This window comes from Quercus lobata, chromosome 9 (assembly GCF_001633185.2).
Source record: "Quercus lobata isolate SW786 chromosome 9, ValleyOak3.0 Primary Assembly, whole genome shotgun sequence".
Taxonomy (NCBI): Eukaryota; Viridiplantae; Streptophyta; class Magnoliopsida; order Fagales; family Fagaceae; genus Quercus; species Quercus lobata.
Window position 1 is genome coordinate 53,161,875 of NC_044912.1, and position 15,040 is coordinate 53,176,914.

Here is a 15,040-nt window from a genome sequence, read left to right on the forward strand (position 1 = left end):
GGATAAAAAAAGACACAAAGACATCAATTAGTTTAATTAAGAACTAGTAAACTTGGTGACAGCCCTGGTTCCCTCAAAGACGATTTTTTTAATATCTGATGTGGTTTTTTTAGTATTTTAATAGCTAATATATTATAGTTAACATCAGCGGTTTATAAAATAACTTGTAATTCTAACATTATTAAAAAAAAAATGCTAATTGCATAACTTTTGTCACAACTTGCCAAAAATAATAGGTCCATGTGAGTCCACAACTCCACTGCTTACCACTCGTTACATCGGGTAAGCTATGACAAAAGTTATGTAATTTGTTGTGGGCCCAGCATTGTTAACCTATAAATCACCACTTAATGAATAATTGCAAGAAATTCTTCCAAACTAGTTTAGAGAAAAAATGATTCCTATTTCAATGCTATGAGAGTGAGATGTGAAAAATCCAGCAAATTATTCTATGTTGGTAGTAGGACTAATACATAAAATATGGTATGTACGGGTAGATTGATTCGTTGATTGATATGCTGGCACTATGGATACATAACAACCAGGACTTGAGTCACTTGACTTCAATCTAACAATGATGCTAACCCAGAAACAGAAGGTTAGGAAATCAAATTGATGCAAGTGATTAAGCCATACTAGCAGCGCATTGTCTGAACTCTGAAGTCTATTACATTATCTTCTTTCTATTTTTCTGGTCACCAAAATTCAGGTAAAATAATTGACCTAGATACAGGATCAGCTCAGACATCTTAAATTTGATTCCTCCATACGGCGATGTCCATTGTTTGCCGGTGACCTGCACTTAAAATTATTGCCCCCAAAAAACCAATAACCACTATTACTTTCTTCTTTTTAGGCCAGACAGATGTCTTAGTTAAAAAACTGACATATCTCTAAGCATTTTGCATGGAAGCATTTGCATATCCTTAAGCATTACAAGACAAATTTAGTTCCTAACAAATGAGGAGGATGTACTCAAGCTGGCAATTGAAGCTTTTTGTTGTTCTTCCAGCTGCAACCATAATTTCAAAATTCACATAAAAGATTAGAAGACTCAAAGATGGAATTTGAATCATTAGCATGAACACAACTTTTTGTAAGAGCCGGAGCATTTACCTATGGAAATAATAATAGAAGAAGTCAGCATAAAGCAACGTTTGAACAAGCCCAGCTATCCAAGCTGCAACAACCAAACAGGAAAACTCAACACCAAATTATGGGAAAAAACAATAATCAAAACACCCACATAAAAGGAGTTCAAAATTTCAACTATTAGCTACTTAATAATACACTATATATATGGTTATCAGTTTTGAACGTAATTATATTCAAGAAGTTATAACAAATTCTAGCCCTATGCATAAAAGAGGTTTTAAAATCTCAAAATGTGGTCTTGGAGCTCAAAGCATTAGGCTTAATTCTATTTCTACAGCCACTTCCCAAGACAAAGGTGTAAAATACACCACCATCCCTTGAGATTTCATGAAATGACACTCCTCCCCTTGGGATTTGCTTATATGACAGATAAATCTATGTCTAACTTTCCTAACGGAGTTTTTTTTTTTTTTTTAAAGGTTCCAACCCAAACTATGAATGAAATGACACTCCCCGCTTGAGATTTGTACAAAAGACACTCCTCCTTGAGGTTTGTACAAATGAGTAGCAATCTTGTTTTAAAATGAAAGATTCAGGGAAGTAACAATGTGGAAGGATATGAATTTATCTGTTGCCTTCATACAAAACTCAATGAAGAATGTCATTTACACAATCTTTTTGGGAAAAGTGACATTTTGATAAGTCTAAAGGGAGATTAGTATAGTTTACCCAAAAATGAAAAGTTAGACCAAATTGCAAAACTGGAATGAAAAATCAAACATGACATTAAATTAGCAGAAACACAGGCAGTAAAGGGTGGCAAATTAAACCAAAGTAAATCTTGATCATATGCATATTATTATATGGGTGATGTCCACATATGGACCCATAAACTATGTCAAAGGCACTATTATGCAGAAATGGTTCAATATGAGAGATACTTCCTGCAACGACAGCGTGAGCAACACACTAAAGGAGTGCTATCATGCTATTCATATTTTCCTTTTTTATTGGAAGCAGCACTGTTAGCAACTGCCTCTAAGAACATCACCCACTGCAAAAATTATAATCAGTAATTCTACCAGGAAAAAAAAAAAAAAAAAACGACAGGGAGCCATGTTTATATAACAGTTCACAATTCCAAGTGTACATAAAAGGAGGCACTAATACACATGTCTTCATTACCAGATAGAGATATATGCACATACTGTATTGCTATGTTATGAATGTGTATTACATATGCATACACATACACATATACATATATTCTTTTTTTATAATTAAATAAAATTTATTGCAAAAAAGACAGAGAGATTTGTATGTGTATGTGTATGTGTATGAATGCATCTGACTAACATGCATACACAAAACACAAGCTAACCTGCATTAAGAGAGAAAAATATGAGAGAGAGAGAGAGAGAGAGAGAGAGAGAGAGAGAGAGAGTCATACGTATCCAATGGACATAGTGTGGCTCAGTGAAGTAGCGATAGATCCAGTTGAGAATGTATAATGCACGGTAAGCACTGCATTAAGATGGACAGAAATTAAATGATCACAAGCAGATTTTATTTTCTTGGAACATAAATCAAGGATGCAACAACTTGGTCAAATTAGCACATAACATGTACACCTATATAACTGCACCAATTGTAAGGCAATCCTATAAGAGTAGGATCTTTTTGGTTTTGGCATTCAAACATTACACCTAAGAAGAGGCAACTTAGAGAGACAGACAGACAGACAGACAAACAGAGAAGGAAACAACATTAAAGACTACAACAAAAATAAATAAATAAATAAATCGTGAAGCCAATTACTACGTATCATCTTATATAACATCTGCCCTTTCACTATAACATCTCTTCCAGATGCTGCAGGAAAGTCATGACTTAAAAAATGGTAATTAAGAAAAATACATGAAGCAATTTTTCTTTGAAAAAAAAAAAAAAAAACTGATATTGTAACATTTGGTGGAAATTTAATTTAGAAGGATCAAAAGTTTGAATATTCACTGGAATTAACCCGAATATGGTGGACTAACTTATTCGAGTTTTCTTTTGGAGTTCTTCAAACTGGTAAATTTAATCTCAAGCTATCATAGATGCTATCCATTTGTAGTACCATTGTGTCAATCACAGATTTCTTTCTTACATAACACTTGTACTTCTTCTCCTCTTGCTATTAAAATGAATGAATATGACCTACCCGAGGAAATCTACATAACCTTCCTAGTAAGCTTCAAGAATTCGTCCCAAAATGAGATCCACAGTACTTACATGCAAACTATGGTCCACATATGAAATTTACAATTGGGAGGATTGTTATGGAAAAGATGAGAGGAGTTTCTTTTCAAGAATAGTTGAATTTTATAATTTAATATAGCTTTCTTTTCTTACAAAACTTTGCATTTATCAAGTTAGAACTGTTTTTATTTTTTTATTTTTTTTATATACGTAATAAGAGTATTATTAAACAAACTGTAAAACTGAAGAAAGCAAATACAAGGTGTTCATGATGGTGAACACAAGAAAAAGCAACAAAACAACAAATAGCAACAAACAACAATGAAAAAACTTAAGGTGCAATACTAAGAGAAGAAAGAAACTCAATGATGGAAGAACAATTCAAGAAGCCCCAACACCTAGACCGATCAAACAGAGTCTTCTGGCATAGAGATTGTAACTGAACCAAGGATTTCTCAGTATCCTCAAAAGAGCACCGATTTCTTTCCATCCAAACAATCCACATAAAATTGTACTCATACAACCAAATGTTTCCATTCCACCAGTGAAATATTGAAAATTTTAAGAGTCTGGAAAATAGGGATTCACCTAAATTTACCCAGAATAGTTAAAAATGGAAGGTGCCCTCAAGGCACCAGGATTCTATAATCTATACACCATAGGTGCAAGGCACCACCTCCGTGCTTGAGTGATGCAACCGTTGAAATTCATTTGGAACCATAAAAGCAGAAAAACAAAATCTATTTTGAATTCTGTGGAAGCACATTAAAGCTAAAATTAAAAAAAAAAATTAGAGGAAAAACAACAAACAAACACAGGCATGCATTGTCACCCAGTGATAAACCAGCACTGATATTTTACATGGTTCTAAAGATAGTCAAGTAGCTTGAAATTATACTATACTACAATGAAGAAAAAAGAATAAGACAAAAATCTAAACTGTTATCACTGCTTCATAAATTGAATTAAAGAAATAGCATACCCAAGAAGAAACACATATTGCCCTGTCAAGTTGTCAATATTTCTAGTTCTCTGTAACAGTATGAGCTGAGGAAGTATGGCCACGGCTTCTAAATATAAAGAAAATGTCCACATGACCTGATCCATTTTAATGTGAAGTACATTAGAAAGAAAATGAGGGAATTGAAGACAACCATCTTCTGTCAAAAAGCTTGTTTAAAAGATGTAAAGATGGTATAGGAGCTTGAAACTATAGCTATCATTTGCACAATGTTATAAAAAATATAACTAAACTAAGATGCAAGCATACCTCCTTAAAGGTGAACTTCTCATTGATAACTAGTGCAAAGATTAAGCAAGGCAGTACAAGGAAATAATGGCGGAAGGTATCTTGGTCTTTATCATAGGACCTACGAACAATTTTGTGGCGCCTCATGTACCAAACAATTGAAAATGAGCTCCCCAAGAATATTAACTTCATGATGGTATTATAAAAAGATATATAGTCCGTAAAAATATCCAAGTAGCGGGTAGCAAAAACTAGGGCATAGAGTTCTTGTGTCTTCAAAGAAATACCTGCATATAATGAAGCACATCAAAGGTAAAAAAAAAAAAAACTCCAGCATATTTCAAAAGCAAAAAAAGAGTTCAGTTTTAATCAGAAGATCCTAAACAAGAAATTTACATAATTAAACCAAAAATCATGCAGAGAACAGATAAAGAACTTAATATGAATCTAATGCCACTATAGATTTTAATATGTGAAGGAGGTATCCTCCCCATACATGTGCTTTTAAATATACACAAAGAAAAGAATTCACACCAAAAAAAGAAAAAGAAAAAGAAATACTTTTTAACTAACAACTACAAGAAGAGTGGTTTTGGGGATGGATGATGTGCACCTGACTCAGACTTTTCTTAGCCATATAAAAGCAAAAATCTCTATTATGAAGTTACACCACCTCTAACTGCTCTACCAAAAATTTAACACAATGATTTTTACATGCAGACTGCGAGGAGGTAGTGAATCATGTAAATGTGATCCATATACATTTTCACTTCTAATGTTGGGACCAGTGGTGATCTCCAAAAACAAAGAAATCATCTTCCCAATGAAACTTAGGGAGTGTTTGTCAAAATTTAGGGGTAAGAAGACCCAAATGGGATTCACAAAAAACTGTGATACCAATTTTGAAAGGACCATGTACAGGAATCAAAAGACCCCCAAAGTCCTAGAGACCAATTCATTTTTTTCCCTCACTCAAGCTACAATCCCTAAATATTTATAAGACATATATATAACATAGGTGCAACTTTGGCAGGAACTTTAACCATGGACAGCTTGTAGACCACAATGTTCAATGAGACAGATTACATAACAGTGAACCTACCACCTAAGAGAAGCATAGCCTCTCTTCTCTTTCAAAAGGCTAATTTCTTACTTGCCAACAAAGGCAAGATGATTCCCTCCTATGGAGGATAGAATTGTCTTAAAATTTATTTTTCTTAAACTATATAGAAAATTTTCTTCTCTTGAATTTCACTTAATCAAAAGTAATTCTTCAGATCACTTCATTTGGTGTTCCCAAACAGATAACAGATCAGAGAAAGTGAATGCTAAACCTTTGTTTTTTTTTTGTTTTTTTTATTTTTATAAATCACTCCTGATTAAAAGAAAAGGGAAACTAAAGTACAAGCACAGTACCAAAAAGGATCCTGTAAACTGGATATTTAGAATGCCCACAAGCATGTAAAACTGGGACTGTCTATTATTTATGTTGAATAAGATGGCATTTGGTGAAAGACGGAGAAGCTCGATCCATTCATGTATTTCAATGATGAGATATCTAGTTCTGGTAAATGGCTAACGGCTAACCTTCAAGATTATTATTGTAGAAGATTTAACTTGATTCATGGTTCATATTATTTGCCTTATTATGTTTTTGTAGAAAGCCACATAAAAGAGATGGGAAATACACTTGACATTGTATTTATAAACCTAATAATATTTTGGGAAGAATAAATATTTCTTATGAGATTCCTAGGAATAACATATATGAGGATTTCACATTCCAAGGAATCTTATCAAATTCCTAATCAAATCAAACATGGGCTACTTACATTCCCGGGCATCCAAGGGGCACATTAGATTCCCCGAACTAATCACTTTGTAAGTTCCATCTAGTGGATTGGTATACAATTTTCTCTTCCTTTACAAATGGTGGTTTGGTGATAAGGAAGGTGGGTAATTTAATAGAGCTTTGTTGAGCACATGGTTATGGCTTTGTATAGAGAAAAAAAAAATCTAATTTGTTTGAAATATGGGAACAAGGGGGGACATTGTACAACAAAGGAATCAAGCTTTGTTCGGCACATGGTTATGGTTGTATGGGGAGAAGAAAAATCAGCTATGGAGATGGATTATTTGTTTGACATGTGGCAAAGAGTGGGGACATTAGACAACAAAGGTAGGCAGAACAACTACTTATCAAAAAAAAAAAAAAGAACAACTATGGTTTTCGTCTATGGAGAAGTGTCAAGGCTGGTTGGGAGAGATTTGCAAGCTATGTTCAATACATGATTGAAGATGGTTGCAGTACAGTTTTGGCATGATGTTTATCGTCAGGACTCAACCTTCGAAGGTGCTATATCCGGATTTGTAATCTTTAGCAGTGGAGAAGGATGTTTGTGTTTTTCCTTCTTGGAGATCTTGAGTGTGGGAGAGATATGTTCATAGAATATTTGTTTTGTATGTGTCTAATGATTGAGAACTGGAATTAGTTTATTTGTGCTTTAATACCTTGTATTCCAACATCCCCAAGAGGTACGGGCCCTGATCAGTTGAGACGGAGAATAAGCATTAATGGTAAGTTTGAAATGCATTCCTATTATGAGGCTTTAGAAGGCTCCAACGGAGTGGTTTTTCCATGGAGAAGTGTATGGGAATACAATGATCACTATGTCTAATGTAGGTGATTAGAAGGGAGAGGGATATTGCTCTTATGTTTCTGCGGAACTTTCAGATATGGAGTTGAAAATTTGTTCTTGTGAGTGTTATTTGAGTGGTCTTGTGCTCTTGGAAATAGTGAAGAGCATTCTATTGTAATTTGCATAGGCTCTCATTCTTTTAGAGCCTAACTTTTTTTTTCTGTTTTTATCTTTTAGGAAAGCTTAAGTCTAGCTTTTTTTCTTCTCAATTAAATTTATTATTTATCAACAGAAAATAATTCTGTAAAAGGAATAACCTTTAACCTAATACTAAAAGATCCAAAAATATCTCAAGAATGTGGATACTGCACAAATTAACCATTGAAAGAAAGATCTTAGATACTTAAGCTTAGGTTTATTCCATTGCAGCTTAAAAGTTTAGCTATTCCTTTCCCTCCAAACATACCACACAACACAAAGAAGTAAAGCATTTAATTATCAGGTAGAACTCATGATAATTCTAATATCCCAGCATAATTGTAAATGTACGGATAATGCCAATGAAGACCTTGAATTGCCATGTTAGCTGATTATGATTTAATTATTATGTTTGATGGTGTTTATTAGCTACTGATCAGATTTAATTTATTTTATGTATATTTCAAGTGTCAAGGATATTTCTGCAATTTTCTGATTATGGACATGGCTACACTTTTGGCCTGTTATGTATCATTTTGGGTTTTCAAGATTGCCTTAATTATTTATCAAAAAAAAAAAAGATTTCCCTTAAGCATTCTGTGAAATGTAACCCCGTCACAGGTGGGATGATGCAAACCTAAGTGCGATGCTTGTGTTTATTTATTGCTTCTCCTTTTCATTTTCCTTTCAATTTTCTAGCAAGTTCCCAGCAAATTCTAGCCAAGATAATATCCAAAACTTGCACAAACTATTTTCAAAAATCTTAATCTTTAAAAGCATATTAGCATAAGCCACCCCTACCTCAATAAAACCACCACAATAAGCCAAAAAACTAATCCTGGTTACAGTTCTTGGCCCAGGAACAGCCACCCAAACCCTAAAGTTTTCCACTTTGTTTCATCTCCAAATCCTACCCTTCCCTTACACCATTAGAAACCCTATATTCCCTAATAGTTTCCATCTCTTTCCCAATAAAACCGTAGCCCCATATATCCAAAAACCCTACAAAGTTATGATGCCAAATAATCCTAGCTAAGGTAAAGGTCCTTTGTTGCTACTGTCCCACGTCACAGTGTTAATACTAGATTTGATGAAATTCTTAAATGGTTGAATCTGAGCTCAGTCCTTTTTTTTTTCAGTTGTTAAGTTACACACACACCCAATACGTGTTGAACCCACCACCTCACCCTCCACCCAAAACTTATAAGGGGAGGAGGAGGAGCCAACTGACATAGAGCTCATTGGCTCAAAATCAGTCCTGTTCAGACTGATCCTCAAAGCTAAGTTAGAGTTGAATGGTTAAAGCTAATTCGGTAATGTTAGAGAGTGAATTTGTTAATGGTATTTATGATAATCCTTAAAGAGTGGCCATTTGGTTCATGGAATCCACAAACCAACCGGCCCCTAAGGGAGGGGCAACATAAATATTACAATAAGTCTACTGTAGATACACAACTTTTTGACAGATATTGAGGTAGCAAGTTGAGATTGGTGCAAAATAATAGTGATGCCAGTAGTAGCGATCTCACATGAAAGTGACATTGCACAAATCACAATTTGTCACCTCAAAAGATGTGAAAATTTGCTGTGTCTGTAACATTATTGGAAATCTTAACAGCATGTTGCATTCAAACGAATCTCAATCTCCCCTCTCTCCAAAAATACGAAAAAAAACCCAGAAACCCAGTACATAAAAACGTAAATTTCAACAACCCCAGAAGTTTATGTCGGATCCGGTCCAAAATGGGTCAGATTTGAACAAAAATTTAGCTCTCAGTGCTGCAAGTTCAATTACTTTAGAGCACAAAAAACACATTTGCAACATTACCCAGAAATGAGAACTGAGAGACAAGCAATCCCAAAATACAGAGACAATTTATAATATAGATTAAAAAGAGAGAGAGAGAGAGAGAGTGGTACCAGCGCAAGATTTGATGGTGTGGATCTTGAGGAGCAAGACGAGGACGCTGGCCAAATGGGTCATATCACCAGATAATCTGAATATATTCATCTTCACTTCTTTGCGTTTGGTTTCTTCTTCCTCAGATTAACTGCTTTCGTCTCACAGAGATAACAGAGAGATTCGAGCTTGGTTAGAGCTCTCTGGTTGTTGGTTTTTTTTTTTTTTTAATTAAAAATAAATTGAAGAAGAGAATTACTGGATTTTTGTTTTCAATAAGGAAAGAAGGTAGGGAAAGTGAGTTAGATCTAGGAAGCAAAGGACGTCGGTTACTCAGTTACCCATGATGTCATTGTTTGAATTGAATTGGTTCTTTCTAGTTTCTACTCAATTAGAAAAATTTTTTTAATTTATTTATTATTATTATACTTACCTTCATTCTAGTTGAAAAAGATATTTAATTATTCTAAAATGTAAACTATTTACATTAATTTTCTCTAAATAACTAAGAAAAGATTTTAAAATTTTACAAAAGAAATGCTTTAAGAAATAGTTTGTATTTTAAGAGATATGAGTGTTTTTATTTTGTATTTGAGAAGAGATGGTTGCAATAATGATAAACCTCGTAGGAGGTCAATGCAATGTTCTTTTTGTTGAGAAATATCAATGCAATGTTCTTAAAAGTTAATTCTATAATTTATATGTATCTATTCTTCTATACCATATATAAAAGAATTTTTGATTTGGTTTTCAACATTTTGCTTACTAAAATACTCTCACACAAATTCTTCAACTTTCCAAAATACCTCTATCTTTTAGTTAAATAATTTTAAATTAAAAAACACAAATTGGTTAAAAAGAGTAATTTATTGTTCCTAAGTTTTAGGTTTTTTTCATTTATTTTCTCTATTCGACCTATAACTTATGATATTATTTCTATCTCATTTTTAAATATTATTCCACTTTATCTTACTTCTTTCTTTTAAAAAAAAAATTACACACGGATATTTATATATTACTTTTAAACATTATAACACTAAACCATAAATAAATAAATAAAAAAACATTATTGCAAGCGCAAAGCACATACGACGAGTCTAGTAAATAATTGAAATAGTATTGTTTAAAAAAAAAAACCAGAATTGAAATATAATTTGACTAATTGCACTTTTGCCCCTTAACTATAAGGTATACTTCAATCCGTCCTAAATCTTAAAATGTGGCAATATCCCCTCTAAGTAACACAAAATTCTAACTTTTCCTTTGCCTCATTTACTCATCAACCAAACATAAAATTAGGCAGAAAGAACCAAAATTGGCCAATTAGGTTATCCAATTGTGCAAAAGGCTAAAATGCATGAGCAAAAACCAACTTTCTCAAAGCCTTCAATGTCCTTATTGAGAGTTAATCAAAACATTTTACATAACACATAATCAAAAAAAAAAAATTGAATTATGAATTTTCTAGATTGGAAAATGAGATTTTGATGAGAGAGAGAGAGAGTTTGTGTGTGTGTGTGTGTGTGTGGTGTGTGTTGTTGTCTCATTGATCCCATCTCCGTTGCCAGTCAATCCTCCCACATCAATCGAATCCCCACCATCCAAAGTGCTAGCCTCATCCCACGACATCATCGTTACAAATAAATGTGCCATCTTTGGGTTCCTAATTATGAATCTCCTTATAAGCTCTCGTTATAGACACCTTATTTTATATATGTAAACAACCTTTAATCTTTGAGCCCAACGATGAGATTCAAATATGTCAACTAAGATTAATTGAAGTGTTCTTAATAGTTCAAAGGTAATCACAGCTCAAAAGTGCTCAAAATCACTTTGAAAATAATGTTAAAAAATAATATTTGCTCACTATTTTGACCATAACTTTTTAATCACAAATAATTTTTGAATGAGGCTTTTTAGACATCTTATGCTTCAATTTTGCCCAATTAGGATTTAAAATGAGTAAGTTATGACCATTCAAAGTCAGGATATCAGTGTAGTTAAATTTCAGGGATCTTGGTGAGTCTACGTACACGACTTTGGCGCTATGTATGCAGCCTCACTTCTAGAACCCTTATTTTCCATATTTATGCCCCCAACACTTAAATATTTAGGTGGTGGTGCCTCACAGACCTTTAGGGATGTCTGAAAATCCTCCAAAAGGCTCTAAAACCCTAGTTGACTCCTATATATGCCTCCATTCCAAAAAACCTAGATAGAGAGAGTTTCTTTTAGCCACCATGCTTTCTAAAAATCCTATTTCCCTTCTCTAATCTCTCTCACCAGCATACTTGCACAATTTTAAGTATTCAAAAACCTCTCTCTAGTAGTCACATAAGATAGAAACTATTTTTTAATTTCATTTTCAAAAACGTTTTTCAAATTAGTTTGTTCTTGCATTGTGATTACTAAGTTCTATTGTGTTCTCTTCTCTCAATTTAATCTCTGTGTTGTAGGTGTTGGGTTAAGATAGTTTGACCTCGGTTAATTAATTCAATTACCCAAGTTGATTAATTAAGTCAAATTACATGCAAATTGTGGAGGCACCAACAAATCACCAAATAACTAATATGCAGCGGAAAATAAATAACTCGGTGATTTGTTGACGAATGGGGAAAACCTCTCGCAAGGTAAAAACCCCACTAGGTGAATTTAAGGTCACCACTCCTAAGAATCCACTAATCAACAATCAAGCGGTTACAGGTATAAGGAATCTTACCACTACCCTAGGCTATCCTAAAATACCAACCTACAGTTGAACCTTCACTCCAATACCCAATTGGATTTGATCTTGTAGTAGGCTTCTTTCTTTTGTTGCACAAATCTTCAATTTGTGACCAACTCCTTTGCACAAATCCTAATACGTGACTAACTCCAACAATTTGAATGATTGTGGTTGGCTACAAAGTTCTTTACTTCATAAACGATGAAGATCAAGAAGTACTTGGTTACAAAACCTTATGGCATATAAACGCAGTAGCTTTGCATAGAGAAAATTAAACTCTTGGTCTCTGTATCCGTATATGATGGCTTTTAAAATAAGCCTTATATATGTCTAGGGTTGTGAGAAAATAAATACTAAGCAAATACATCTACATGGCTGAATTTCAAATCTGGAAATTCTGAAATCGTAGTTCTCGATGGATTAAGCTTGTGTTGAGTTATGTGTCGAGCTTCCCATTAATTCTCGATAGCAGTATCTGTTAAGCTTTAGTAAAACAACTTTTCTTCACTTGTTTCTTGGATCAATCTTCATGTCTTTAATACTTCCACTTGATATGTATCAAACCCAACTTAGATCTACCCAGTTACAAGTAAAGTGTATTTTGTCAAAAGATTAGTCAATTACATAGAAAATATGACCCTAACAATAGGCACTAAGGGGTTTGTTAAAAAAAATTCTAAACTCATGAACCTATGTAAGTTGAGTATTCTTTCAATGATCTCTTTCTTTGCTTAATAGGATTCGCATGAGTTTCTTAATTTAGTCCATTTAAATTCTTATGTTTGATTTGTTTGATAGTTTTTAACTTTTTTTGATATGTATTAATCCAGTCTTGGATTGATTACGATATGTTCTTATTTTTCTTGTGCATTTATTTCATTATTGTGTTATATCAATAATGTAGTTTATTTTATATTTATGTTAATTTGTTTTATTGTCTGAACGTGTAAACTACAAGTTTTGTGTTAGGATGCGTATGCATCATTGATCTTAACCCAAGGTCACGCATGTGCACGCATCCCAAACCCAAATTAGGCAAAAAGTCATGTTTTTATTAAATTGATTCTTTTCCTATGTGTTTTGTGATCTGTTTGGCTTTGAATATGTAGGATTAGAAAATATATAGTTAATGATTTGTCATGGTTTTCTCTCTTAATTATTCCATGTTTAATGTGATTTAAATATGTTTAGAATAAAATCGTTTTTGTCAATGCATGCTTATTAGGTTTGATTTAATTAATTGAATTTCCATGTCTAATAATATTTGTTTGATTTGGTTTTAAACTTTAAAGTGTTTCCTTCAATTGTTGTGATGTAATCTTTGACATGTTGTATGTGTTCTTTTTTAATAATGTATAGGGGTTGATTGAAGTGTACCCCATAGTTAGGGGATAATGCATTTAACTCTATAGTAGTATTATTTATTGTCCACTTTTCTATAAATACGAAAAATAACCATATTATCTTATTAAAAATAATTAAATAATAAGATATATTAAGGATATGAAGCTATTTAGAATTTTAAATTCAAAATTTGCCAACAATGATATGCTTTTAATAAGAAAAAATAAGGATACGATGTTTTGACAATGATCCACTTCTAATCCATACCTTCCAGGATCCTCATTGAGTCACTAAACTAGTAGCATTGTGGTACCTCAAAGGCTCAAACTAAAGAAGTTCCTTTGGTGGATAGACCTTGCAAATACCTTAAACTCTAACACTACTTTTGAGGAGACATTCAGTAGTATGTACAAAAATGAAGGGAATGCATAGACCAAGTTCAGTCTCTGATGACTTGAGAAAGAGATAGTTCTAATCTTCCATCGATGCCTTTAAGCGACCATAGTATGAGAATATGGTTGGGAATCAAGTCCATTTTTTCGTTAACCTGATACAGGTACTAATAGGAGAAAGGATAGAATTGAAGACGGTATCAAATGAAAGAGAATTACCGACATAATAACATTGATGACCCTTTTGAGTGAAGACCAAAGAAGAAAGATTGAGAAGTACCTATGGTCTTGGAAGGACAAAGGGAAGGACCAATCTCCAATGCCAGACTACGTGTGCATTTGGATAGCACGTTTCCAGCGTGCAATCCAGCGTTTGCACTTTTGGCTGGGTCCCACAGCACTGTTCACGACCCAGCCAAAAATGCAAAATGTGCATACCAATGCATTTTTGGATTCCATGGCACAATTCACATCTTTAAAAATTATTTTGCTACAGTATTTTTAGCAATAAGTTTTCAGTTTTCAACAAATAAACGGTATCCAAACACACATAGTAGTACAAGCACTGCACCACAAATCCTGAGGATGAAAGAAGGCTACCTTCCAATAGACAAAAATCTAAGAAAGACTTGCAAATTCCACTATAGTGTCCTTGTGTACTACTTAATCCTTAGAAGGTTGCTAGCAACTAAGGCATAAGCTCCAAGATTTGATTGACCACAAGATTCTGAATCTAAAGTTTGAAGAAGCAAAGACGCCTATGGAGTGTTTGGATGACATAATTTGGGCATTTGGATTTGAATTTGAGTAATTAAAATCCAAATAGCTTGTTTGGAACGTTTAAAAAAGGTAAAGGATTTGGATTTCACAAATCCACCAAGGACTTTAAACTTTTAAAGTGCTTAAATTTGAAATAACTCCTAAAATCAAAATCCCTTGATTTCAAATATATTAATTTCAAATCCAAATTCCCAAACACAACCTAATGTTTTAGCAAATCCATTGCCTAGACATGATGGTGCCGTAAACATGATGGAGGTAGAAACGCCTAATGTGGGACCTAGGTTTTGCATTAATTTTCAGTAAAAAAAAAAAAATTCTATATTTGGGCTTTTATTGCTGTTATCTACAGAGTAATTCTTAAGTACTCTTGGAACACAAAGAATGATGCTTCCTCATCTCACATTCATAGTAGGATTTATTCATTAAATTTATGGTGGGATTTACTATCAATATAAAATGAGGGAGTACCAT

General features: G+C 33.3%; 1 protein-coding gene across 1 annotated transcript; it reads right to left on the reverse strand.

The window, feature by feature from the left end:
* Positions 1 to 481: 481 nt before the first annotated feature.
* LOC115962326 (ER lumen protein-retaining receptor) lies at positions 482 to 9,697 on the reverse strand. The gene is made up of 6 exons (XM_031081238.1): positions 9,346 to 9,697; positions 4,610 to 4,875; positions 4,322 to 4,437; positions 2,546 to 2,619; positions 1,117 to 1,180; positions 482 to 1,012 (listed from the first exon to the last, which is right to left on the reverse strand). Exons 1-6 carry the CDS (start codon positions 9,434 to 9,436, stop codon positions 976 to 978), a joined length of 648 nt encoding a protein of 215 aa, XP_030937098.1. The 5' UTR covers positions 9,437 to 9,697; the 3' UTR covers positions 482 to 975.
* Positions 9,698 to 15,040: the final 5,343 nt, after the last annotated feature.